This window comes from Zootermopsis nevadensis, unplaced genomic scaffold (genome assembly GCF_977971745.1).
Source record: "Zootermopsis nevadensis isolate Lab colony 2312 unplaced genomic scaffold, Znev_1.0 Znev_ptg000009l, whole genome shotgun sequence".
NCBI lineage: Eukaryota > Metazoa > Arthropoda > Insecta > Blattodea > Termopsidae > Zootermopsis > Zootermopsis nevadensis.
The window spans coordinates 7,111,035-7,137,954 of NW_028259141.1; the positions used below are offsets into that span (position 1 = coordinate 7,111,035).

At 41.3% G+C, this 26,920-nt stretch overlaps 1 protein-coding gene across 3 annotated transcripts in view; it reads right to left on the reverse strand.

Annotated features, from left to right (window-relative positions):
* The window catches only part of Smr (nuclear receptor corepressor smrter), a 182,436-nt gene that overhangs the window by 65,334 nt on the left and 90,182 nt on the right, over positions 1-26,920 (reverse strand). For 2 of the 3 annotated variants that reach the window (XM_087345662.1, XM_087345661.1), the window contains 2 exons: positions 2,658-2,892; positions 1,092-1,270 (listed from right to left, as the gene is read on the reverse strand). In XM_087345662.1, the coding sequence (XP_087201788.1) occupies positions 1,092-1,270; positions 2,658-2,892 (414 nt within the window). The remainder of the gene's footprint in view (positions 1-1,091; positions 1,271-2,657; positions 2,893-26,920) is intronic. The other variant, XM_022057929.2, reaches the window with a different exon arrangement.

The window sequence follows — 26,920 nt, forward strand, 5'->3', positions numbered from 1 at the left end:
ATAATGAACACCTTCAACAAAATAAATATGCCAAGATAATATCACTTACTTTCTTACATATAAAACAGACTAAGAATTTCATAGCATGGTGAACACTGAATATTAACTGCTTAAGTAGACATGAATCCCTCTCAGCAAAACACCACATCACTTGTCCCATTATCCTATTAAAATCTCATTAAAACATAATCAAGAACCATGAAGGCTACACACCAAGCATATGATTCTGTGCTAATGCCTCAGCCACAGGAAACAAACCTCCTTCTTAAAAAGGAAGAAAAACAATGTAAAGGAATCACTGTGCGGATAATTTACAAAATTCTGCTTGCACCTGAATTTCACTGTAGGTCAAGTCTGTGATCTCTAAACAATATCAAATGTGCAAAGCTCGGAATCACGAAACTGACAAGGTAACAGATTACTGAAGTTGATTTAATTCGCAACGTAGGTTGATGTAAACAACAGCAGGTTCGCACAGTTAAAGAGCCATGGTAGCCCAGTCAGTATGGCGACTGCCAATAGGCCTGATGACCAGGGTTCAATTCCCAACACAGTAGAACTTTTCTCTTTGTCACAATGTCTGCTATGTGGCCGATTCCGAATCAAATCCGATGGGTACTCAGTTCTTTCCTTGAGGTTAAAGTGGTTGGGTGTTGAAGCTAACTACTCACATTAATATACGCAATGGCTTGGTGCTTAGTTACACACCACTATTGAGTAAACTGTAAAATGACGCACTACAAGTCTGTTTCATTCTGTGGTGGACTCTCATCATGAACACAGGCAGCAAGTTTCCAATATTTATTCTGGGTATCAGAACTACCCTTACATGAGAATTCAAGTTCCCATAACAGCAAGTATGAAGATGGCTGTCTTCCGAGTTGTTGCGCCATGCAGCCTAGTAGATGTTAACCTATGTTTCAGAGGTGTCCGCTGCCTCCATCATCGATGTGATCGCACTGACGACAGAGGCAGCAAACACCAGAGAAACATCGGTTAACTTCTACCAGACTGCATGGCGGAACGACTCGGAAGACAGCCACCTTAAACTCTTCTTACTGCTTCTGTAATCGTATTCAGAAACTACTCACTGCTGTATCCTAGTACGAGGAAGAGCCAAGTACTCGGTGGTATGCGGTGGAAGCAGTGAGATGCGAGGTCTCAACTGGGGTGGAGGTCCTTCAGGTCGTCCATATTCTACCTGTGGTTGTTGTTGCTGCTGTTGATGTTGTTGCTGCTGCTGCTGCTGTTGTTGGCGTTCAACCACCTGCTTAAGAAGTCACAGAGTAATAAACTGTTTGTACAGACAAGCTAACTTACTTGCTTACTTTTCTTCTCAAGTAATGAAAGTCAGTTGCTTCGCATCATGTCCAACTGTCTGTACATGATAACGTTTGAACTTAAACTAGTTTATTTTCATGAACTTGGTATGACACGTCACTAAAGCGCACCATACAGTTGTATATTCCAATTAATTACCATCGATAATGCCAAAAAAATGGGTGTACAAATATTTGAAGTCTTCGCTTAATGGTACCTGCACCTTGTCGTGGTGGTGGGGCTTGAGTACCTCAGTGACCCCAAGAGCTACTGGTAGGGCCTCTCTAGCTAGATTGGTCGAAGGGGAGAGGTCAGACTAAGACAGGTACCCTGGTCCTCCAGGTTGGGGGTTGGTCGCAAGGCTAACAACCTTGCACCGTAAAATGGAAGATGTTTCGAAACCTCGATCAAAGCCTCGGACAGACGGACCTAACAGAGGATCGAATGGAAGAGGAGAATTGAGGAGGCCATGGACCGAATACGGACCGGAGAGTCAGAGAAGAAATAATTGAAGTGGCAGCAACATTAGTTCCACTTAATATGTGGACCAGAAAATAAGTGTATTAACAGATCTTCAAAAATACACACCTTCTGGTGAGGTCAAACTATTACAGAACAGGAAAAAACGTGATTGCAAAGCAAAATCTAATTTGTCTCCATACGATGACAAAATTTATGCAACATGGAAGTTACACATATGAAATGTTATATGTAGGGTCAGATCATAAACATACGTAAAGATTCTACGTAAAACATTTTTCACGCGTGAATGTTAAAAACACGGTGACCAAGTGAACATTTAAATAAATTAAAATCCTTACTAGCTAAAACTGTGTACAGAAATCAATGTTAAAACGTCAAACTACACACATCAAATTACAGTATGATAAGGATGAAATGGAAAATACGTGGAAACATTCCACTTGACACAGTAGTTCCAGATGAAGATATAAATCTACTCGAACATATCAGGAAGTTAATTATTTGTCACATTCATTTCTAATTTTTTGTGTCTGTTCTATTTTCACATCATAAAAGGCTGGAAGGTGAAAATCTTCTAAACTCGGGCAACAATATCAGTACATGCTCTAACGACACAGAGCTTCATGGGCGCTTCTGAGAGGTTAGTAAAAGGTCTGGTGATTAGTGACCAGCTTCTCACAACAGAGGCCTTGCTTCCCTCCCAGGGCAGTCCACGTGAGTGTTTGTGATGAACTAAGTGGCACTAGGACAGGTTTTTTTTCTGGGTTACTTGATTTTCCCGTCAATATCATGAGACCGCTTTCACCTCATCACAAGAGATAATTTAAAAAAAATGGTTTTGTCACGTGGCTTACCGGATTACGGGGCACGGTGTAAGGATTATCCCTGTAGGGCACGGCACCACCATATGGAGACTGTTGTACATAGCGCATTGCAGCAGCAGTGGCTTCGCGGGCTGCGGCACCCGTATATCCAGGGTAACCGGTAGCCCCTGCACGCCCTGAACCAGGTGACAGAGGTGAAGCACCACTGGGAGCAGCTGACTGGCGCTGTGGTTTGTATGGTGAACCATCGCCTGGTTGTGATGCCCTGCAGGAACGTATTAAAAACAACTTAGGCAAATCAAAATCTTAAAACTGTGGGTTATATGCGTACGTTCACATAATATTCACAGACAAGCAAATTAAAAGTTGCCACCATGATCTGCAACTTAACTAAGACTGACTTCTAACTAGGTAGTATGTTGACTGATAAAGCTAATCAGATAAATCACAGCAGAGGTTGGTGTACTATTCTCAATGCAGCTTTGTATTCAAGAGGTATCCCATTCAAAACACATCCAAGTTACCAACTATCTTTACTAAGAATTTTCAGTTTCAAGGCAAATATCATAACAGTGTCTGAAAATTCGCATCATTCTCCTTCCAGATGAACACCCATAATCACATTCAAATCTGTATGGTGCCATATAATATCTGCCATAAACCAAGAATCGGTCATTGCCCTGATTATGGAGGCAGCAAGGACTTCTGAAACGTCGGTAAACTTCTACCAGACTACACAGCGCAAAACCCATAAGACAACCATCTTCAAACTCAACGCCATTAAAACCTCGAATCCTACAAGAATCAGTCAGTCTCTGGATTTTATTAATTAAATGCTTCAAACTCAAAAAAAATAACCAAACTGGTAGGATTCTTCACATTCTTGAATGATAATCATGATAATAACAGCAGTAGTATTAATAATATTTGCCTTCACAGTCTTTGGCAACTCATTGCCCCTAGTGGCCTAATAACCTCTTTTCAGAGTCTCTTCATTTTCCCTCTTATAATCTGCCCCATGCTTTTATAATTCTACCTTTGGCCTTGAGTCTTTACCCATCTTATAGGTTTATGGACATTCGTGACGATAAAAATATTATCATAATGACGACGGCAACAGCAACAATAATAACACCACCATTAAAGTATCAGTAACACAGAGCGAAATTTTAATAACTAGAGCAGGGCGCTCCTTTCGGAGCTCCTAGGGGGGATTGGTCAAGTTTGTAAAACGCAACCAACCTTGGTTAGTCCCAAAGGGGAGTTAGTTTAGTGTCTCATCCAAGTGTTTTAACCCCTGAGTAAGAAACTAAACTACCCCCCCCCCCCGAATGGGGGGTTTAAACACTTGACCAACCCCCCGAAGGGGGTTGGTTGCGTTTTAAAATCTTGAGTAAGACACTAAACTAACCCCCGTGTATAAACAAATATAAGGTGATATTTTTGATGACGTCATTTTTTTGACGACAACGATGGCTAATCCTTTCTGAGCGCTTCCTGTAATCTGTTATTTTACTTCTTTACGTCGCTGATCAGAGGCCAACAGTTCTTGGTTGGTCAACTATCTACGTCCAACCCCAACATTGCAAGTCTTCTTTTTTCCTCTTCTATTTTTTGTTAAGTATGTCTGATGTTTTAGTTCTTTACGTCGCTGTTCCGAGCCCAAGTGTTCTTGGTTAGTCAACTATCTACTTCCAGTCCCACCCTTGCAAATCTTCGTCTGTTTTTCTACATGTGTCGTTAATATGGTCTCGTTTATCAATGTAAGTCTCCCTTCGCTTTTCTTTATTTCTTAAATATGTCTGATGTTTTAGTTCTTTACGTCGCTGTTCAGATGTCAACAGTTCTTGGTCAGTCAACTTTCTACGTACAGCCCCACCCCTGCAAATCTTCGTCTTAAAATCGATCATAAAGTCAGTTTTCATAATAGTTTTCGTAATCGTAATATATCGAATGCGTATCAGTTTACCTTGTTGAAGTTGTTGGAGTTGGTACTTCAAATACTTGATAACGTCTTCTTTCACTTTCCTGATGTTTTAGGACAACTGTTAGTCAATTTTTAAGAATGCGACATGCTGCTTCTGGAGCAGTGATAATGCGACTGACTTGATATTCTTTGATTTCCTTGCTGTGAAGCGTTATTTGTTTACTCGGCATTGTTGTGTCGACTTCAACAATGCCAACAGATATTTGTTTACACGGCATTGTTGTGTTCCACAACAATGCCGAGTAAACAAATATCTGTTGGCATTGTTGATGACGTCATTTTTTGACGACAAATTGGTTGAAGACAACGAGGAATCACAAATTTTTATAGTAAAAAAAAGATGTCACAGGAGACAAATGACGACAGTTTTTAGGTTATTACCCCTGCTTCTTATTTGGAAAATCCCATGTTCAAATCTGGGACTACAGAATATATATATGAATGTAGAGGGTTTGAGAAAGATCTCAACTAACTACGTCAGAGTGACTTACCTTTTCCACTCCATAACCTAAGAACCAGTCTGCTGTTTCACACTATAATATTATGCAGCTGACAAAGCGCCATTCAGTAGAAAGAGAAACAACTGCTAATCAGTTCAAAGATTTCCACATTTCTTAACAATGGCTGTGTGTAACTCAATTATACCTCTATCTTATCTGAGAAAGGTATGTGATCACGATGCTCGCAATAACATTGAAGCTGGATAAATAAATGCTTATGGGCCAAATTTGTTTCCAGTTTCAACGAACATAATTTTAGAAATTAAAAGAAAATACACATTAATACTAACTGTTGTACATAACCCACTAGCGAAATGTACATTACGATTCAATAAGAAAACCATGAGAAATTAATTTAAATAATTGTATTCTTTACACCTTTTGTCTCACATTACAAAAGATCAGTTTCTTGCGAATGTCAATGTGTTCCTTTAATGTGACAGGCCAAGTTTCACAGCCACACAATACGACAGGTAAAATTACTGCTTTGAACATTTTGATCTTTGTTTTCACACGGACTCATATACAAAAGTTTCCAAAACTGTGCGGTAACAAGCATTCTCTGAATTTAATTTGCTCTTATTGTCTTCGTGAATGCAATTTTGATCTGCTAGAAGCAATTCCCATGTATATAAACCACTGCCATGTTTTCGAAGGAGTTATTATCAATATTTATTACACGATGCTGTCCTGCAGTCTGGTGACAACGCACGAAAATACAGCAGAACTGACTCGACCTTGAAGCCGTGACGTCATACTGAAAGCTGTCCTAAAAACATGCCCCTTACCAACAATGATACCACTGATGAAGCATTCTGCATGATACTAGTGGTGTGTTTCCAGTGACCAGTGCACTAAATTCTTTATAAACAATTAAAAACCAAAGATACAATAATGATACAAACACTAGGAAGATAGAAAATTAGAAACTGAAGTCGCCAGATGTGTCTATGCCCCGTATTAGAATATCTGTGCGTTTGAATGTCGAGCCAACTCTCCACTCAGACAGTATTCGGTGTTTTCTCCGTTTGCCTCCACGCCTAATTCCGCACTAACATGTAATAGATCTTGGTGCATTTTCCTTTATGGCAATATCCTAGCAATCCGTTTTGTAGCGCCCAGAATACCGCTCCTTCAGCTGTAAGTCTCAAGAAATTTGCCGTACAATGTAAGCAGGATTTCTAAACGTCTGATCCAAGAGCAATATTTCTCACATAAATACTTTCCAGATGAAGAAAAGGAAGTTTATTTCTTCTCTTCCTTTTTTCTTTCCTTGATTCTCCTTTACTTCCTGTCTCCCTCCTTCAAGAAATAAATACTTATATATAATAATCACTGATGCATTTTATCGTCAAATATGAAAACTCAAGTTACGTTCGGTTCAAGCGCACTACAAATTAAAATCCTATTCCTTGTCTACCGAATCGTATTTCATTCTGCTGAGGCCAATTGGGCTGTTTCACATCACCATGCAAATAACTAACCGAAAGCTATTGAGATCCGAGGTTCTCATGCGACGGGTCGCCGTGTGCAGGTAAACTTCTACACCCAAAAGACGGTCATCTTCTGTGTTTGAATTATGAGCTCTTTCGTTTCTTCGCACTGCTTGAGCAGTTTTAGCTTCGTCCAGGTAACAGTCCCACGTGACACGTAATAATAACGCAGACACTAGGTTTATTAAGAAATGTTCATAATGCGCCTGTCAACTAAGCCGGAACTCGACAACCACTGCAGCATAATACTAACTGTTCATATAGGCTGAAACTCTAACGACGCTGGATCAATTTCGGCGATTTTAGCGTCAGATTACCGATATTATGTGTGGTGATTCTGAAAGGATGAAAGCGGTCAAGATAAACCCCTACGTTTCCAGACGAGGTTAATGAAACCATGAAAATATTAGTGATAACCAGACATCGCCCGATTGCAAATGGGTAGCGTTTTCTCTTCACTTAACACGGTCGCTGACAACTCAACCAATGCGTTCTCTATCGACTGGAAGCTATTTCTTTCGACTGATTCCTGGGTTGCTTAACGATGCTATATATCTCAACTGCGTCCATCGAAACACAAAACTAACTAACTAACTAACTAACTAGATGGCTTACCGAACCCGAAGGTTCATCACCGAATTAACCAAAGCCCTCCACCGGACCCTGTCCTGGGCCAACAAAATCCAGTCTCCTTCAACTCCTATCTCCCATAGATCCCGCCTGAGATTATCCTCCCATCTACGTCTAGGTCTCCCCAGCGATCTCTTCCCCTCAGGCTTCCCAACCAATACCCGGTGCACACTCTTGCCCCATCCATGCGCGCTACATGCCCAGCCCATCTCATTCTTCTCGACTTAATCACCCTGACAATACTGGGGGAGGAGTACAGATTTATGAATTGTGAATAAATGTAAATTCCAAACGGAACGACCGAAGCCTATTTTAAGGTGCTATCCCGTAATAGCTGTGAAAAATATGCCCACCATGACGTCCAGTAACGTCGCCAAGATTTGAAAACGGATATATCCAGAATACAAGTCTAGTGTTACCGTTACACTAACCTGCTAGGTCTTTTCCCTCGAAAACTGCTCGTAACCTTCCCGTGTGCACACGTCTTAGAGGTCAAACACTGTAAACACTGCATATTTTACGTGTAGATAATTACGTCCATTTTAGGTAGACGTTTATATACCGCAACTTTCCATCACTTCGTTTTAATTGTTCAGGAAGAACGCCAACGTGGGCAAAGTAGCTGTTTTGGGTTCGTATACTGGATTGGGCGTTGCCTCAACTACAAAACTGGCAACACATAAGTAACTGACGTCATCGTAATGAATGACAAGTCGTTCCCACGCAACCATCACCAAGGCTACTCAGGGACAAGCTGAGATCTCCAATATTTCTTCCACGTGGAACTGCTTATTATTCATCTCTCGCGTGCCGGCTGAGGGGAAGTCTGAACTTCCAGGCATCCGTCTCTAGGAGCACGTCTAAATGTTGAAGGGAATACCAGTATTAATATCAACTTCGTAGCACACAAGAGTTTGAAAGTTCAATACAGATTAAAATGTGACAGATGTCAATATAACAGCAAAGCATTTTTAACATCCAGAAACTCAGCAATTTGCCCACGTGATGTATTTATAGATTTCGTGCGTTGTGTTCGTTGAGGTGAACAGCTGCTCACAGTGACAGGCACTACCAAATAAAGACATCGTTAACAAACTTTTCTCTTTCCAGGATGACACACTTTTACGACAAACAGCCTGCACGCGGGTCGCTCGAAACACATCGGCAGGCAGAGGGTTCAGAACCCCTGGTCTAATTCTTCTGAACCAAGCCACGTGAACAGCAAGAGATCGCATGCCTGAAGTCTTCTGTTTCGACAAAATGTTACCAGCGGAGGAATTTTACTGTAACAATTCTGCGTCACGTGATGACTTTCACCCATGTAGCTTCCATTTACTTTCACGCGTCGTGATCTTATTTTTTACGTAAAACGAAGTGGCCTTCAATACTACAACCAGAAAAACGCAAACAATATTTATTTTACGATTCGTGAGACAAAGCTGGAAGTTGAAATCAAAATGTGATAACGAATTTGTTTAAAAATCTAGTTTTTCTCCTCAAAAAACCAATAACCTCGACCTCAGTTCCTCAAGAAAGAATCAATTTAATTCTGAATGGTTCTGACAATCTGGATTCTTGGGTTTTTGATCGTGTTCATCATTTGACGTTATAAAATACACAACGTTTCGAGGACTGTATCAGTCTTCGTCTTAAGGTGCATTAACGTTGTGTATTTTATTACAACATGCACTGACAAGGTCCAAAAACCCAAGAGTCCAGAAAGAATAAATTTGTCTTACAAAATCCGTTAGGATGAACATGAATGTTGCAGGACTTCCACATGCAAGAACTATGGAATGAAAAAAATAATCTCAACCGCCTTCCGCTAATTCATTTTCTTGGTCAACGGCTCCCCCCCCCCCCCCCCCAATGTGAACAAGACCGTGGCGACAAACCCTTGGTACGCAAAACCGCGGGCCACTTTTACGAAACGAAATCTAAAAGTACAACTCAGACTCTTCCATAAAATAAATAAAAACATCATTTATTTAATACATATCTCTTATACAAATATTAATATTTTTCTTGAATGAAGACATAATAATTTCTTACTGTTGTTAAAATGTGGTTCGTGGCAGGATTCTGACGTTTTCAATTAGTACCAGAGCAATAAACATTTCTCGCCACTGACGTCAGCTAATGCCGGCGCTAAAACCGAGCAGCAATAACATTCTTGTATTCTGGAGACCTTCATCAAAGCATATTCTTCGCGAATATCCTAGGTCTCTCTCCGGGTTAACCGCGGAATTGACTCTTCAGACCGTCCACAATCGCCTCTTTCTAAATCCATGCCTATTCTAGGATCAAAATCATCACACCACAAGCTACAACTTCGGCAGTTGAGAAACAGCGTCGTTAAGCAATACCAACAAATTCCGAACTTACTATTTATTTGTTGAGAAATGCAATGCCCACAAAACGGTCTCCATCAGTAACAGGGCATTTAGAATCCTTGCCATTACGAGAATAAGCTGCTTCCTAGTGACCTTAATTTGTATCCCAGTGGTCAATCTCGCATGGACCATGGCAATCCTCCACACACAGAGAACACAACGGAGGTCAGGCAAGGTCATTTACTTGTGACGAACTGACAAACCTCGGCCATGTCCGCTGCATGCAACAAGTGAATAAGAAACGTTTGGACGTGGCCTACTCATGTGGAGACGCGTTCAATTAAAACTTCGTCGATTTCAACTAAGCATCTGAACTACGTCACACTATCTCGATTTCAAGATGCAAGTCATCCACTACAATGAAATTAAAATTGTCGAAAGACAAGGAAACTGTTTTAAACTGAATTACTTTACAGAGGAAGCAATTAGCAGGCGACTAAGCAACCTTGTTACCGAATACCATGACGTGTATAACAGTTTTGAATCGCTTTCCCCAAAGACTGCGGGGAAAGAACTTTGAGGTGGCTTCCAGCTGCTTCATTCCAAACAACCAACCCCATCTCATTCAACAGTGTAACCTCTGCAGTTGAAACAGAATCGTAAAATAACGCGAGAATCAATCACCTCGTTCATATTGTGTGAAATAAGAGACACGTCAAATCTGGTTGTTTTCTGTTCAAAGCTCGTGGTTCTTAGAATAAGAAGAAATGTTAGTTTCTAGGACAGTAACTATTTTCAGGACTATTTTCAGTGGTATTCAACCTGGGGTACGCGAACACATCCTAGGGGGTACGTGAAATTTTAAAATATATATATTATTTTATGATAAACACTGAATAATCAGTAACGGTAATTTATTTAATTTATTTTAGATGTAGATTATATACTATGTATAATTTGAATTATACACCAACAACTTTGGGGGTACAAAGTTGAAGAGAAATTATATCTGGGGGTACGCGAACAAAAGAGGTTGAATACCACTGATCTATAACAACAGTTCGGATTTTAAGACCATAATTTTATTGTGTAAAGTGCGTTCAGGCGTGTTCAAACCTTGCATTTACAACCTATAAAACGTGGCCCAACATCGGCCCACAAAATTATTTGTTCATTTTTTACTAGTTACAACAAGCTCCTTTAGTTTATTTACTCCGAAATATTTTTTTTTAAATTGTGGTTCTTACCTCGACTGCTGTTGCTTTACGCCACAAACGCTACTACTGACCTTAAAGCCCTGCCGCAAAATAAGCAAAAATTGTCAGCTACAAACTGTTGCAGGAACGAATCTTAAAACTATGTAAGAATAATAATTTTTGTGAATTTCAAAAACATTTATATATGCGCATGTTATGTCGTTATTTGTCGTTTCTGAATAAATATTGTTTGAGGCAATGAAAAAATATAAGATTTCTATAAAAATGAGTGACTTCTGTGTGTATGGTAGACATTTAACGACGTTCCAGAGGCATCTGTTGCCTCCATCATCACGGCGATCGCCTTTATGATGGAGGCATCGAGTACCACCAGATTACACGGCGTATGCAATCTTCACAACAAAAATTTGCTACTACTTTTCAAAAGTAGTGCCAGGAAGGGTTTCTTGGCCCTCGACTCCAATGAGAAACCAATCTTTCCCCGATGGAAGAAATAATTTGGATCGCTCTGGTCAATTATCATCTGTATGCATCCTAAAAAGATTTAAATTTAGAAAACTGAATAAATTTCAAAAGCATTTTAGAGCGAATTTCAATGGAACGAAAACAATCCAAGTAGGTGTTAATTGTCTGTGCGACGTTCACTTGTTAAATGATGCACGCACAGTCATGTTAATCCATACGTAAAAGATTACAGAGTTCACGTGCCAAGTGGATCGGAACGGTAAGGGCTTCAAACCTAGTTTTAAAGTCATTACGAATTCAATGAGTACGGCCTCCAGTAATCATTACTAAAAGTTCTTCCATCGCATGGTATTTGCTTCCGTCTGCAAAGTTACTATACGCAAAACAACTAACTTTTATCCGCATCTGCACACAAATATTTCGCAAGATGTTAGTACTCATTACGAATAACAATTGAAATGTCTGCGGTGTAGTTAATATCAAAGCCGGCAATTCTGGCAGACAATACAAATAACGACGACAAATAACAATACTAACCCTTATGTTTGCTGTGAGCTGTTATTAACTCCAAAGAAGACGTTCACTACACAAGTGAGGCAAATACATTTTGCCGGGACGAGCTATTTTCTCGTTTTGTTCTCGGAAACCGATCATGGGCTGCGTTATCTGACGTCACATTTCAAACGTCCCCATGGTAACGCATTCGCGGACACTAACACAGGTAGAAAGATGACAAAAACGCAGCCTGTGGACAAAAATATCAGCAGCATCATAATCATTTGTTCGAAAACCCCGAGTGGGCTCTAGCCTTCTTCAAAATCTTCCTCCGGTCTTCCCTATTCATTGACACTCCGTCTTAAATAGGCCAGTCCGTATGTCGCTTTGATTTCATAACAATATTTTACGAGATGGGAGTGTTATCCCCACGCCCAACCCCCGCTCTCGAGCACCAGGCCTCCGAATTTATGGCCCCTGAAGACAGCAGGCCCAGCTCTACTCCCAGACACTAGATTTTCCTTTTAGCCACCTCTTACGACACGCAGGGGTGCGGAGGGTTATTTATTTCCGCCCCCACGCGGAGAACACGAACTTACCGATAGGTTATATTTACGCATAAATAAGGTCTCCAGGTAAAAAACACTGTACAATAGGCAATTAATTTTACAAACTTTACGGAAATTAATAAACCATATACAACACATTAAAGCGCGTTATGCTTTTATAAAACATTTCGGTAACATTGTGGTACAACGTATGTAGTCCTAAATATTGTTGTATTTTTCAATTTGCTCACCCACTCCCGTGCGAAAGCACTAGGCAGATACTACATAAAAACTTAACTACAGATAACTGACTTCGTTTTCTCGCCAGTGTCTGCGTTTCCCACCCTCTAACCTATAAAAGAAAGGCAACGGTGGTCTAGCGGTTAGAACGCTGGCCTTGTATTCCTGGGATCTCGGGTTCGATTCCCGGCGGTGCCCGAATTTATAACTTGTGTTGGGCAAGGCCGTGGTCTAGGCAACAAGGAGTTTTCCTCCGGGGGCTTCCCCGGTTTCTCCGTGGCATCCCAACAATTACTCCATTCACACACAGAAGAAGGCAATGGCAAACCACTTCTGGATCATCTGCCAAGAACGTATATGAACAGGTCCCAGTCCGAGAAAAGGATCGAAGGATCCTGTTCATATGGACCTGTCGTCAGACAGAACACTAAATAAATAAAACACCCAGATATAATTTCTCTTCAACTTTGTACCCCCAAAGTTGTTTGTGTATAATTCAAGTCATACATAGTATATAATCTAAAATAAATTAAATTACTGATTATTCAGTTTTTATTATAAAATAATATACATATATATTTTTACATTTCACGTACCCACGGAGGTACGCGTACCTCAGGTTGACTACCACTGCTTTTAAAGTACACTCTCCGGCAGAAAAGAAAATATCAAAGAATTACTCTCTGTTCTTTGGAAATAGCTAGGTCTGCGTGTTTTTTGAAGAAATGGCTCGAAACTGTAAATCATCTACATTTTTCCTATAAGGAAAGCAGACGCCAGAGCTTTAGCGCGTTTAAGCCAAGCAAACAATGGCATCGTGGTAGTCCATTTTTCGTCACTGCCAATCACACTGCTAAAAGCCGACCATAATCTCCCTTTCTGAGGATTCATCCATGGAGTAGAAGAACAAGTAAGTAAATCGCTTACAATTCAAGACGCCTAGAAAATTACTCTCTTTCCAGGAATCAGCAATCCTCAGAAATCCGGAAGTAAAGATTACACTGAGAAAGAAATAGGGCTCTGAGAACTGTCTATTTTCCTCCTAAAACAGAAAAACCAGAAAAAATAATTCTAATTTTTTTTAACTATGTACATGTCTTATCCTATGCAAATTAATTACTAATAAAAGTATGAATTTCTCATCCAACCAACTAAATTTAACTCATGGGGCAGGGACCTTGGAGGAGTCGCTCAGTTTGTCAAAAAATACGCGGCCTTTTACGGAGCCAGAAAGCTGACTACCAGGTTCACAAGAGACCGCCATTGGTCCCTGCCCTGGGTCACACGGATCGCGGTTCTCGTCATTTGCTTAATAACGAATTTTAATATGCTTATAACGACTCCGCTGCGTAGAAATAACATACTTCGTTTCGAATTTCCCAGGGTAGTTATCTGATAGAGATGACGGTACCATAACCTGCAAATATCTTTTATAATCTACGCTTAATTTCAATTAAACTTCATGACACACTATAAAGCCCAGAGAAGACTACGTCTCTGAGCGCCAGGCGGTCTGCAGAGAAAGCATGCCGCTGCCGTGGTTTATCCAGTGTCCTCCGCCTTGCTACATAAATGCATCAGGTAAAACTGTTAAAGGCTATACAGGTTACAAGAAGCTTTGCACGAGGTGTTTTCATGCGCGTCACTTCCTTTAAAAAAATCAGCACAAACTCAGGTACAATCAAACTTCGGAAATGTGCTCTAACTCTCTTACCTTCTCGTCAACTTTCAGGGAAAAAGATTATAACTGAAGTTTTATTGGTACTTGTGGGTTATCGGGACACATCGCTTTAAAAATAGGTTAGGTTGTTTGTTTGTTTGTTTGTTTGTTTGTTTGTTAGTTAGTTAGTTACGTTAGGTTAGGTTAGGTTAATGTGTGTGGATAAATGACATATACTTGAAAGTTAATATATTTTATTTCAATAAATGACATCTGACCTAACCTAACCTATTTTTAAAGCGATCTGTCCCGATAACCCAAAAGTACGTTTTTCTAACCTGCTGCAACGTGCGACCTATAGTCCGCGACTGTAATCTTGAGACTTGCAAGGAATGCTGGAAGTCCGAAACGTCACCTCCTTCACCCCGCAAGTCTCAAGATTACAGTCGCGAGCTGTAGTTCGAAGAGAAAACAAGAGATGGCGTTGGACAAATGCCCAAGCAGAAAAACCGAGCCTAAAAGAGACGAGGTGTCGGTTCGCGAGATCGCGAGTTGTTCAACGATGTGTACGCAATTTCAAATTTCTGAAATCAGGGTGAATCTTATATTTAACGGCGTCCAAAAAACGATGCCAAAAAAATATATTGTATGACAAACGCAAGGAAAACCTTCATGTCTTTAACACTAGTAATGGGACTGAACAAAGATATCAAACAATAAAATTCTGAAAATATCGATACAAAGAAGATTTATGTTTGAATATTGACAATTCCAGCCGTAATATACGTTGTATCCCCATCCCCTGAAAACCCATTACTTCATCAAGGGAGCGTCTTACAATCGATTGCGTCTTAAGATCGAGAAAATGCGATATCTGGCGTCGAACGATAGGCCTGATATGAAAACGCAAGATGAACTGAAAACCAGACCGAAATCGGGAGTGGCGTGTTTCTAGGTACAACCTCGACAGACTATTCATCTCAAACGACAGAAATAAAACTAACAAAAATAAAACCTCAGTTCCCATATCTTGAGTATAAGTCAGATGTGCAAACGCCACGCTAACCTGCCTGATACGAACTTCCAAGCACTGCGTTGTATTCATCAGCGGAAGTAAACAGAGACCAGAACAAGGACGGGCAAGTGGCATGCGTAGTTCACAGTCACACGACGGACCACAACACCGCGGCAGAGGATTTTCATCCGTGGCGGAAGAAAAGAATTCGTGATTATGATTGGCACTAAACACGGCCAATGACCAACAACTGAAAAAAATGTCGTACTTAAAACATAACTTTGTCACTTTTCGCGTCTGATATTTGGCTTCATCACTGGTCTATTGACGGATCATAGCGTGAACCGCGCTGAAAAGACTCTCGTACAAATGACATCACTCCAGCGTCTGTTGATGACTGCTCCAATTTTATCCTGAACAGACTATAGTAATCAAGCGTTACGGTAATTAGGTAACAATTAAAAGAGATAAAATCACCTTAACATTCTGTAGATAGACGGATAGAAGAATGTCACACAAAAATTCGACATAAAGTGACACCTGGAAGGCACAAACAGACGTCGATAACTCGAACTACGTGTGCCCAAGAGCTCAGAAGAACCGAGTGCTGTAACAAAATCTCGCCGAGGTGCGCATATTAATATTTTTGACTCTTTATGTATTTTGATTAATCTATTTACTGGAAGCTAGAAACCCGATCTTCCAGTATCACGCGTACACATAAACGCAGGGACGACTCAGAGGCAGCAGACGGAGTTTTTAAATAAACCTTTCGAAGTCTGCCGCGCGCGGCTTTACAGCTCAAACTAATTAGTAATTAGTATGAAGTGTATGCACAACGGAGAAACCACAAATTTCTATTAAACTCGCGTGAAAGAATCTTAACCAAACGTAATTTTCATGTTGGTCCGTGTCGCTCCATCAACGCAGGCCTGTATCCGCCATTTCGTTTGGGACGGAGATACGTTGATGGCATTCGAAAGATGTTATCAAAAGAAACAAACTTTTCCACATCACAAACTTTTCGACAGGCGGGGTGGGAGTTTTAATACGCCACCTTTCATTCCAACGCCCTCTGATATAGGGTGTGTACGCTTCACGTGGGGGGGGGGCGCAACAGGGTGTCCGCCAAACAATTGTTTTCGATACTTGTTGCATGCCTACATTTCCTTCTCCCGAGGAATCAATGAAGTTTTTAAACAAAACGAAAAAAATAAAGGCTTTCTGACGCGATATAATTCCTGAGGCTGCATTATACAGCACAGTCTCACACAAATGATGGATACGGGCAGGAGCAGCTGGTGAGATAAAAAGTGACTTGGGAAGAAACGGTCCGATGCGTTGAATAATCATGTGCATTGCTTCACCGGGGCAAAAGATCACCGAGAACACCCCCCCCCCCCCCCCGAGACACACACACGCTTCGACGGTCATTTCGCCAACTGCCGACAGATGGTCGGTTTCCAACTGCAATAACCTCAATTTCAAATTCCTTATTAGCGCATAATTCAGTTCTATGTTACAAACCTGTTGTGATACGATACAAGACCCGTGTTACAGTAACCTGACAAAAGACATCAAACGATGAGCTTATATTAAAAAGAACCAAGTCTGCGTAACGTCTCGCCCTAACTGTAATTACAATTGCATTTGGCTAATACAACAGAAATTGCTTTCAGCAACTGGAGTAGACCTAATCGACAAAGAAGCAGATCTTTAAAACACAACGCATTTCTTTCGAAGCCAGCGAATTTCATTGAGATAAGATGATAGTTTCGTTTTACGTCTTCCCAGCTTCTTTAAGCTCACAGATCTACAATTCAAGTTACACGCGGCCTACTTCGTCTACGTACTGGTGACATTAACGCTTATACTCACGTCACCATAAACATTTTTCCTAAGAAAAACACACGAACGTACAATCCATATGTGTTTGGCGTTATCGTCTGTTTTGACATTGACAAGTTCCTTACGAGTTCAAAGAGCTAAGAACGGCTTGAACCCAGTTCATTTTCTTCACCTTGACTGACGCTACATATAAATTCAGACCATGACCTCAAATGATCACACAGGTTTTCTGACAAGCAGGATATAAGACTGTGCGACTCCTACATTCCCCAAGACAATGCAGAAAACACGGGGATATTAACCGCGCGAAGAAGGAAACCCCGGAGTACATACTGACCTGCGTTTCTCGGTCACCGGCGTCAATGACTTCAGTCGCGTAGGAGACGTCGGTCGCACTTCTTCAAAACTCGCGTCGCTTAATATAAACAAATGGCACTTCGTTACAGTGCAACTTAGAAACAAAGTTCCTGTTACAGCAAAATCCAATCGCTAAGCCTGCGTGTGAGTGTATTACAATAAAACTGAAACGCACATATTTGTATCTTCTGTAAAAGAAAACGCTTCCGTTAAAGCTATAATCGAGGCAATGAAACAGATGGAAAGCATCGCTTATTCTCGGGAACATTGGATAAATGGCATGAATCGCCGTCAAACTCGCTAATACATTAAAATTTCGCGTTTTTGGTTTACACTCTATACGAGTTACGTAATCAAAATTGCGCGATTTTTCTAAGACCTATTACCATTCATCGCTTTCGATTGTTTCGTGTGTGTGTGTGTGTTCGGTGGGCCGGGGGGGGGGGGGGACAGCGAGAGAGAGAGAGAGTAAACACACAACGCTCATCTCCTCACTCTCACCAGCAAACAGGAGCTAGAACTGTGGGTCCTGCAGTTACCGTCACTAAATTGGATGCTTCAAGGCCACAGAAGGACTTCAAACCCACCCCACCCCCCACCCCGTGCAGAAAAGCTTTCTCCACTCGCCTGGGCTCCGATATGCGTGTTGCAACGTTGTAAAAAATTTCTATGACCTTGAAGCACGCAATTTGATGGAGGTAACAAAAGTGCTTTACACTTTTAAGGGTTTGGCACGAAACAGAATACTTGATATTTTTTTCCTTACGTCAGAAACACGTAGCTACCTTCTTAGATTAAATATCCTTCAATGCTACAATGAAAGTTACATGCCTCACAATACACGTACCTCCGATAAATTTCTACTTGTTTCATAATGAAGTTTATTGACATAAGAGACGCGTTTACAAATCTACGAGGGTCGCTCATTAAGTAATGCCCCACATTTTTTTCCTCAGAATATATTTATTCAAGATGGCTGAAATTTAGTGACAATATAAATCAATGTTTCCTTTACACATACTATTTTTCCACATAGTCCCCATGAACTTGTACGGTTTTACGCCAGCGTGGAACAAGTGCATGCATGCCCTGCCGGTACCAGCTCTTGTCCTGTGCACGTAGCCATGTCCTCACTGCTTGAATAACGCTCTCGTCATCTTCAAACCTTGTTCCGCGGATAGCATCTTTAAGTGGCCCAAAGAGATGGAGTCGGAGGGTGGATGGGGCAGCACCGTTCAACCAAATTTGGTGATTTCTTTCCGGGTTCTCGGACTTCTGTAAGGGCGTGCATTGTCATGCAGGAGCAAAATTTCTGCTGGATGCTTGTGAGGCCGAACTCGTCGGAAACGCTTCTTGAGGGTTTCCAGGGTCATAATGTACGCGTCTGAATTGATGGTCGCACCTCTTGGCATCACATCCACAAGAATGACCCCATCACTGTCCCAAAAGACAGTCATCATGACTTTTCCGGCGGAGGGAGTTGACTTGAATTTCTTCTTTCTCGGTGATAGAGGATGATGCCACTCCATTGACTGCCTTTTTGTCTCCGGCTCAAAGTGGTGTATCCAGGTTTCGTCACCTGTAATGATCCGGGACAGAAAGATCTCTCCCTCAGCATCAAAACGCTCCAACAATTCAGAAGAAATCATTTTCCTTTGAATCCTGTGGTCTGCTGTGAGACTTCGTGGAACCCATCTTGCGCACACCTTCGAATATGCAAGAGCCCGGATAATTGCAATTACACTTCCATTACTGACTGAAAGCTGTTGGGCCAATTGTCGAGTTGTGATGCGCCGATCCTCACGAATAATGGCATCCGCGCGGTTCAACATGTCTGGAGTGGTGGCTGTGGCAGGACGCCCAGAGCGCGGCAGATCACTGAGCTCGGTTTCTTCACTTCCTGAAGCTTTAACTCTCTTAGCCCAGCGACCAACGGTGCTCCTATCGACTGCACAGCTTCCATACACAGCACACAAACGTTTATGAATGTTCACCACAGTTTCTTTTTCAGCAAAAAAGAATTCAATTACAGCTCGTTGCTTGTAACAAGAGTCGTTCACAGACGCCATTTTAACAGTTCACTACAGCTCCGCTATCGGTTGGAATCATTTGAAACTCCGTACACGAACGCGGGAAACATCAAATCTCAAGCATGTAAAAGTGCACTTTTCTATCTTCATTATTGGCTGAGAAAAAAAATGTGGGGCATTACTTATTGAGCGACCCTCGTAATTTACAGAATATACTCACTCAATCCATGGCGCTCGTGTTCCCATAATATGCAAGCAAAATACCTTCGATATGTTATTCTTTCAAAATTTGTAACACTGTCATAATAGTGGTAAGAATTTATTGGAAAATACTGGAAAATGTTAAATAAGTAGGCGCGCGTGTGTGTGAAATAATTAGCGTCTCATTTCTCCTACGATCTATAAATACTGCCAAGTGAGGATATTATTAAAAATTCTTCCGGGAGAAACACTACAGCCACCTGGGGGCAAGTACAGTCCGTCCCCCTGTCTTCTATAGTACGGGTTACCTAGAACATGGAATTATTCCTATGTATTTTGGAGTCAATAAAAGCATAAAATGAGGACAACTGTGCAAAGGCAGTCTCCAAACAAGCGTAACAGAATTCAATGTAAAATAATTTCAATGTTACGTCCGCCTAATCTAGTTTGTGCGGGATCTGGTTTCGCCCTTGAGCTTTTGTGCAAGCCACAACCTGGTACAGCCGCTTGAAAGAGTAAACACGAACTAGCAAACAGGGTCCAACACCAGGCTAACCAACGCAGGCGACTGCAGCAACACAGTCTCGTGCTACAGAATGCGAAAATTCAAAATGCCCCCCCCCCCCCCCAAAAAAAAAAAATTAAAATACCTTCAGATTCAAACTGGTTCCGGGGCAATTCGCCACAAAAACAGAAGTTTTCAGTCCAATACTAGGATAACAGGGAATAAACTACACTTTTTAACGTTTTGGTAAGATCATTCAAAACTGCGACGAAGAGAAGTTAGCAAAGTTAGCCGCTCGAAGCGCACGAAAACGTGGTGTGACTTGGGGAACAGCACGGACGATTTGCAATTAAAACCAACGAACCCCATAAAAGATATTGCTTCAGGAGCCATGTTTAACAGTCACTCTGCTGGGCCACAAATTTCTTGTCTGGAACTCGAGGGTTCATTACAGTGTTCACATCAGTCAGCCACTTGTCCCTGAGTCACGTGTATCCAGTCGACAACCTTCCACACTTCATTCGGGACCAAGCTTAATACTTTTCACAATTCCCATCACATTATCCATAACTTGGTTTCCTTAATGACATTCGATGCTGTTTTCTTCACTTATTAAGCCTTATTATTTACATAAATAATCGTGTATATCGATTCCATAACAACCGGAGTGTTTAGAAGATATTACGGACTCAAAGTCCAAACCCCACAAATTACGTAACTTAACCGTTTTAGTTCCTTCTCTAAATGCAATTTATATTTGCTCTTATGTGGAACAAGCAATGCGGCACAAACAGATGTCCCTAAATAGAACCTACGTCACCCAACGCTAACTGCGTGCGTGTGTTACTGCTTATTGGTACGATGTCAGAGGTCACTGGCAGGCAGCGGTGTTCCATGACAGTCGGTTTAGCCAAGAAGTTCTTTAGGCAGAGTTATTACAAAAATCTACTTGAAACACATTGACAGTCTTTTTTTTTTGGCTTAACTGATACGCTACTGACTACTTAAACACCGATTCAATAATCTCAATTTTAGTAAACGAAGTTACGATCAGCCACAAGAGATTCATAGAGCGGGAAATGAGACTACAGATCAACTCTCGGAGCAATGAAACAGCCAAAGTACCATGGATAAGACGGGCACCTGACGTCAACAAGATTATTTACAATATTCCCCTTTTACAGAAAGCGAAAAAATCACATCGCACGGGATATTACGTGCAGGAACAGATCGCTGCGAAGACTTGAAAGATACTTCAACAACGCAGTCAAATCTTCCACGGCTGTGCGCCTTCAACTTCAACGTATTCAGGCCTTACTCCTTTCGGGTTGATAATGATCATCAATGTCGGAAAAATTTAATGAAGACTTTGGGAAACAAAAATTGAGTGAGATATATCAGGTTCTCACAGCGGCGAGTATGACGACTGCCAGCAACTCTGATAGAAGTTCACCGAGTTCTAGAAGACGTATTTGGGCTTTTCACGTCAGAGAAATCCAATGAGACAATTTCGTAAGAACGGTGTTCCATAAAAATTAGTATCTTCTTGAATACCCGAGCGACTATCAGTTTCTAACGCACGCATAACAAGAGAGACGAATATCACCAGGTTCATCTTCGCAGCTTTCGATCCCAAGACGACTGAACTGTCATCTGTATGTCAGGAACAAGTTAAACAGCCTGTAACGATCCCACTGCTTCTCCGCTCAAGAACACTTCCCTTATGTCCACCGATTATTACTAAACCTTGGCTCGACAATCATTAAAACTTAACTCACAGTACGCTTGAAGGTCGTCATCAACATCTTCCGACAATTTCTGATCCGCGCCGACTTACCTACTTTATACAACAGCAGCCAAACCATGAATATTTATAGCGGGCGGAAATGTCTTCACGAAAATTTAAGTATTGCATATATATGTTACGATATCCTGTCCAGAATGTCTATAGAAATAGGGAGAGCGTAACAAAAAACCGTAACTGTACGTCGTGGCCGATGATCTTGTCCCACGTTTTAGAACCAAACTGGCTTTAGGCCAGCGAGAAATTTCCCCGGTCCCTCCCATGATTATACTGTGGTCTAAAAATCGGGTCTGGGTATTTATATCCCCTATTACAGTCAGCGATACAGCGTTCGATTTTCTCTGGGTTCACGTGGTAGCATTTGAGAGTTGTGCGCCGTGTCAGACAGAAGTGTTGTAATTAATCAGAACGAGCAGGTCGGGTAAACTGACAAGATTCATTATTCGATAAACCCTGAAACCGGATTCACTATTACTTTCGAGTATTAATCCCCTGAAGTTACACACTTCACAATAGGAAATACATTTGCAATCAAAATCATCTACAAATATAAATAAATGCTCTACCCCCGGGGGTACGCGAAGACATCTTAGGGTGTACGTGAAATTTAAAAAAAAAATTATGATAAGCACTGAATAATCAGGGCCAGATTTAATACATTATTTTGGATGTAATTTATTTAATTTATTTTAGATGTAGATTATATACTATGTATAACTTGAATTATACACCAACAACTTTGGGGGTACAAAGTTGAAGAGAAATTATATCTGGGGGTACGCGAACAAAAAAGGTTGACTAGCCCAAGACCAGCAGAAATTATTACAAATTAACCAACCTGGTTACTAAAAGTTCTTGTCGAACATCCTTAATTTATGCAATATTCGGCTTTCAGGAGTGAATGTTAGGTATTAACCAAAGTTTCGACAAACATTGCAGCTATCAAGGTGAATGTGTAGTGGGGCAACCGTGCTGTTTGCCAAAACGTTGGTTAGCACTCAACATTCGACGCGGTCCACACCCGAAAAGCAAACCTTCACACTAAACTCGAGCCGCGAAAACCTGAAGCCAAGAATTCTCAATTTGTCTTCGTTAAACAATTTCATTTTACTATGTTCCTTTTGCCCGCCTCGCAGAAATACGTCCGCTTTGCTCGTTAACTGGTAGATGACTCTGGGGTTTTCAAAACCATGGCGGACCACTCCTTCCCGCTCGCTTGTTTGATGTGAATTCGTAACAGATGACTGGCTAATTCCAATCAAGCTCTTCTGATTATGAAGCCTCGTCCATTACATTTCATCCATAGCGGATGCCGACTCTGATTTAAACCCCTGGTCAATTTAGCAGGCACGCAATGAACTTGTCTCACACCCATTCGTCCTCTAACTTGAGTTAAGCCAACTATCAAGACCCACTTAGCCTCTTCTCCCAAGCTCGGAGAGAAAAAATAATGAAAAAGTTCTTCGACTTCGAAACCAGTAGCATCAAAAATTACTACACCTGCCCGCCGCGAGTGTTTGAAAGTTGAAGCTGCCATTCCTCTCCGTAAGTTGTTTACGACCACTTAGTGCCCGAAACGTGGATACTAAGTTAATAAAACTTTGATATTGTCGCACCTGGATTGGAGCCCAGGACCTTGATCTTGGTAGAAGACCCCTACATCGATCAATTACAACGCAAATACATAAAGCATTAAAATACAGGCTGTATAAACATTTACCTGAACAGCACAGGTAAAAAGACAAGCCAATTACGACGTATCTGGGTGCTGATGACGTTACATTTCTCAGATACTGTACTTAAAATGTACGTAGACTACAGATCAACAACTGCAGACGACAGTAATCAACCATAATACAAATTTATTTCATTTACAGGAATTATTGATACAGGGACCTTACACAATCGACGCGAAAGAGGGGGTAGAATTTTTTCAACCTTGCGTCATTCTAAGCATATCAATACGTCCAACCTAACCTGGCACCGCCTCGACGCGGTCTGCGTGTGGCATCATTATCAGACCTCCGAGCGCAAAACTACGGCCAGCAGTTGACTGTAACTGCTATCCAAGTTCAACACATGTGGTCGATGACTCATGATACAGAACCGCCTCCAACCAATCGTTCAGCAGTCCCTACCACCGTCGACCAATCACGAGTAAAGAACTGCGCATGCGCATTATGACAAGTAGTGATTGGTTGCGTTCCATTAGAAAAAGAAAGATAATAGGATTGGCTCGCAAAAATATACGTATTATTATCCCACCATGTTTGTATGTGCCTTTCGGCTATTAAAAAGGAATGGACTGAAATAGCAGCTCTGCGCAAGCCCAAATGGACACTGCGTAAAGCAGAATGCGCGTTGGATGTGCGTAACCACACAAGCAGAAACGCTTCAGTGTATTTCGCGAAAGCATACAGGAAGTATGAATAACTTCCGTCATATTCCCCCTCCAAATCGTCATCAGTATCGAATGAAAAATAAATACGGCAATATATCAATTAAAATCTTCAACAGTAAAAAATTAGGGACAAATGAAACCAGTCCCTACATAAAAATCAAATATACGCACATAATTTTTGATTTATAAGATACAACAGACTCAGGAGCTCCTTATTAAGAAGCTGTTGGTAGCTCTGCTAATAAATAAATTCACGGCCTTCTACGGAACATTTTTCACAAAATAATGCCTGACAAATACCATGTCCAATGGCATAAGTTATACTTACGTCACAATAACATAGCTCTTTAAAACTGAAAGAATGCAATTAGTAGACAAAGTTTAAAATAATACAAAAATTGGGACTGGCTCTATCGATAGGTCCCAACGGAGTAGGTTTTTTACCTCAGGGCGGCGACAGTTTCCAGTCTCCGAAACGATCTTTAACAAACAAACAAAAATCAAGACGATGGATAATGTCCATAAAGCCCGCTGTCGTAACAATAGACCATCGTCACAAACCTTCATATTCAGTATTTTATTAAACAAAGTTCATAGAAAAATTTTATCTCTGATATGACTGCGCCTGTAATTACGTACGTCTGTACGTCCATCCATCAATGACACCCACCAGTTTGCAAACTGAAAAACTTGTAAAAATACCAAGCGTGTCGAAAGTTTTCTCAAATCATATAATCAAAATTAAATCACCTATAAAAATAGCAAAGTAAGCAAAAGCTGTTTATCAAAAGACGAATGCATTCAAAATGGTCTAGCAAAAGGGATATTAACACTCCGGTCAACAAAAATATTAAGAAGATTCGATTTCCCATGCAACCACAAAACCGAACAACCATTTGGAACTATTTTGTGGTTCGGTTCTGTTGTTCCACAGCAACATCGTGATACGAAACAATACTTGGCAACGCTGCACTCCTTTCGAACACACAAGGCATGTTACGAGAGGAAGAACTAGAAGCAGGACAGAACATACATTAGAAAGAGACAAAATACGTAACCTCACGCTGCGTTGCCACATATTGATGGAGACATTTCTGGTGACGGCAACGTCGCTCTCAATGGCAGCCAAAGTCTGTGGCCTTGGGGGGGGCCTCTTCCCCCGACGCCGCGCTACAACCTCTCGCACTATGAACGTTGCTGTGGCGGGAGTTTAGGATGGGAAGATAAGGGAACAAACTTTAAGCAACCCCCCCCCCTCAACGCAGCAGTCATGGGGACCTTCACCAAAGTCTCACGGTTCCCCCACTCTCTGACCGCCCGCACGAACCAACATGGCCGCCAAGAGGAGGCTAGCGGCCCGAGACGGAGCGAGACAGCACTACGGACAGAAATAACTCCTTACAGCATTCTTCTAACGAGCACTTGTGCTATTCTTGCAGCTGATAAACGTGTGTTTGTGCTAGAACAAATGACGTCATTTCACTATTTTTGCATATTGACAATGATCATGTTGTTTGCCGGGGGCGGAGGAGGGGGGGCATGCCTACAGCTGTTCGTTAACAACACTGTGACAGCAGTGAACTTCGTTGAAAGCATCTACTGAAACCAAAATAGTAACAAATGAACCCCATCAAAAATTACTTCTCCCTGCACAAATTCGTGTACTCCATCAAAACGTTTCCTAAAATGCCAGCAGTGCTGCATGACGCAACCTCAAGATGTGGTGGATAGTGACAGGCATCGGAGATGCGCTTTTTTTTGGGGGGGGGGGGGCCTCCCCCCCTGAAAATCCAGCATGTTACGAAATGTCACCAAGGCCTCGCGCTTGGCGGATTCATTGACACTGCCAAAGACCCTGGTCCATGCTTTTAAGGAAAGAACATACATTGAGGTTGTTTGAGAACGGAACCACAACTCAGGATATTTGAACCCTACAGAAGAAACAATGGAAGAATAACAAATTACTTGATAAGAATCTTCATGATTTGCATCTTTTACCATACATTAAAAATAAGAAATTAAGGAGGGCGAAGAGTTGAATTCTGTGATGGTAAAGTGTTGTTCTCTTTGCGGTACTGACTGACTTATTACAAATTATTAAGACGGGCTTCGGCCCCAAACGGGTTAAAGGTGAGGCTGTTTCTCTCCACAGCCTTCGTTACCCACTTTCCCGTCCTTACCTGTCAGGACATCCCAGGCTTTCAAACTGTGCGTTCCGCTGCCGTGGCTTTGCAAATCGAACCAGGGAGAGTTTGGGCGTTTCCCACATCAGTTTTCAAGCTTGGGCGCGGCGCTCTGTTTCGCTTTTCTCAAAACCATTACTTCTAATTTCTTACTAACAGATACATACAACAGGCAAGCCATAATGGCCAGATTTCATGCCATTAACACGTGAACTTCGATAGCTCAAAATCCCGAAGGTATAAAAATGTATGTTCAACCATTAACTTCTGTCAAGTTATATCACGACAGTGGGGGAATTTTGATTTGTGCAGGTAATTTTTACGTTTATCTCCTTGTGTGTCCAGTTTTGAAAAGAATACATGTTCTTAAACTTCGTTACA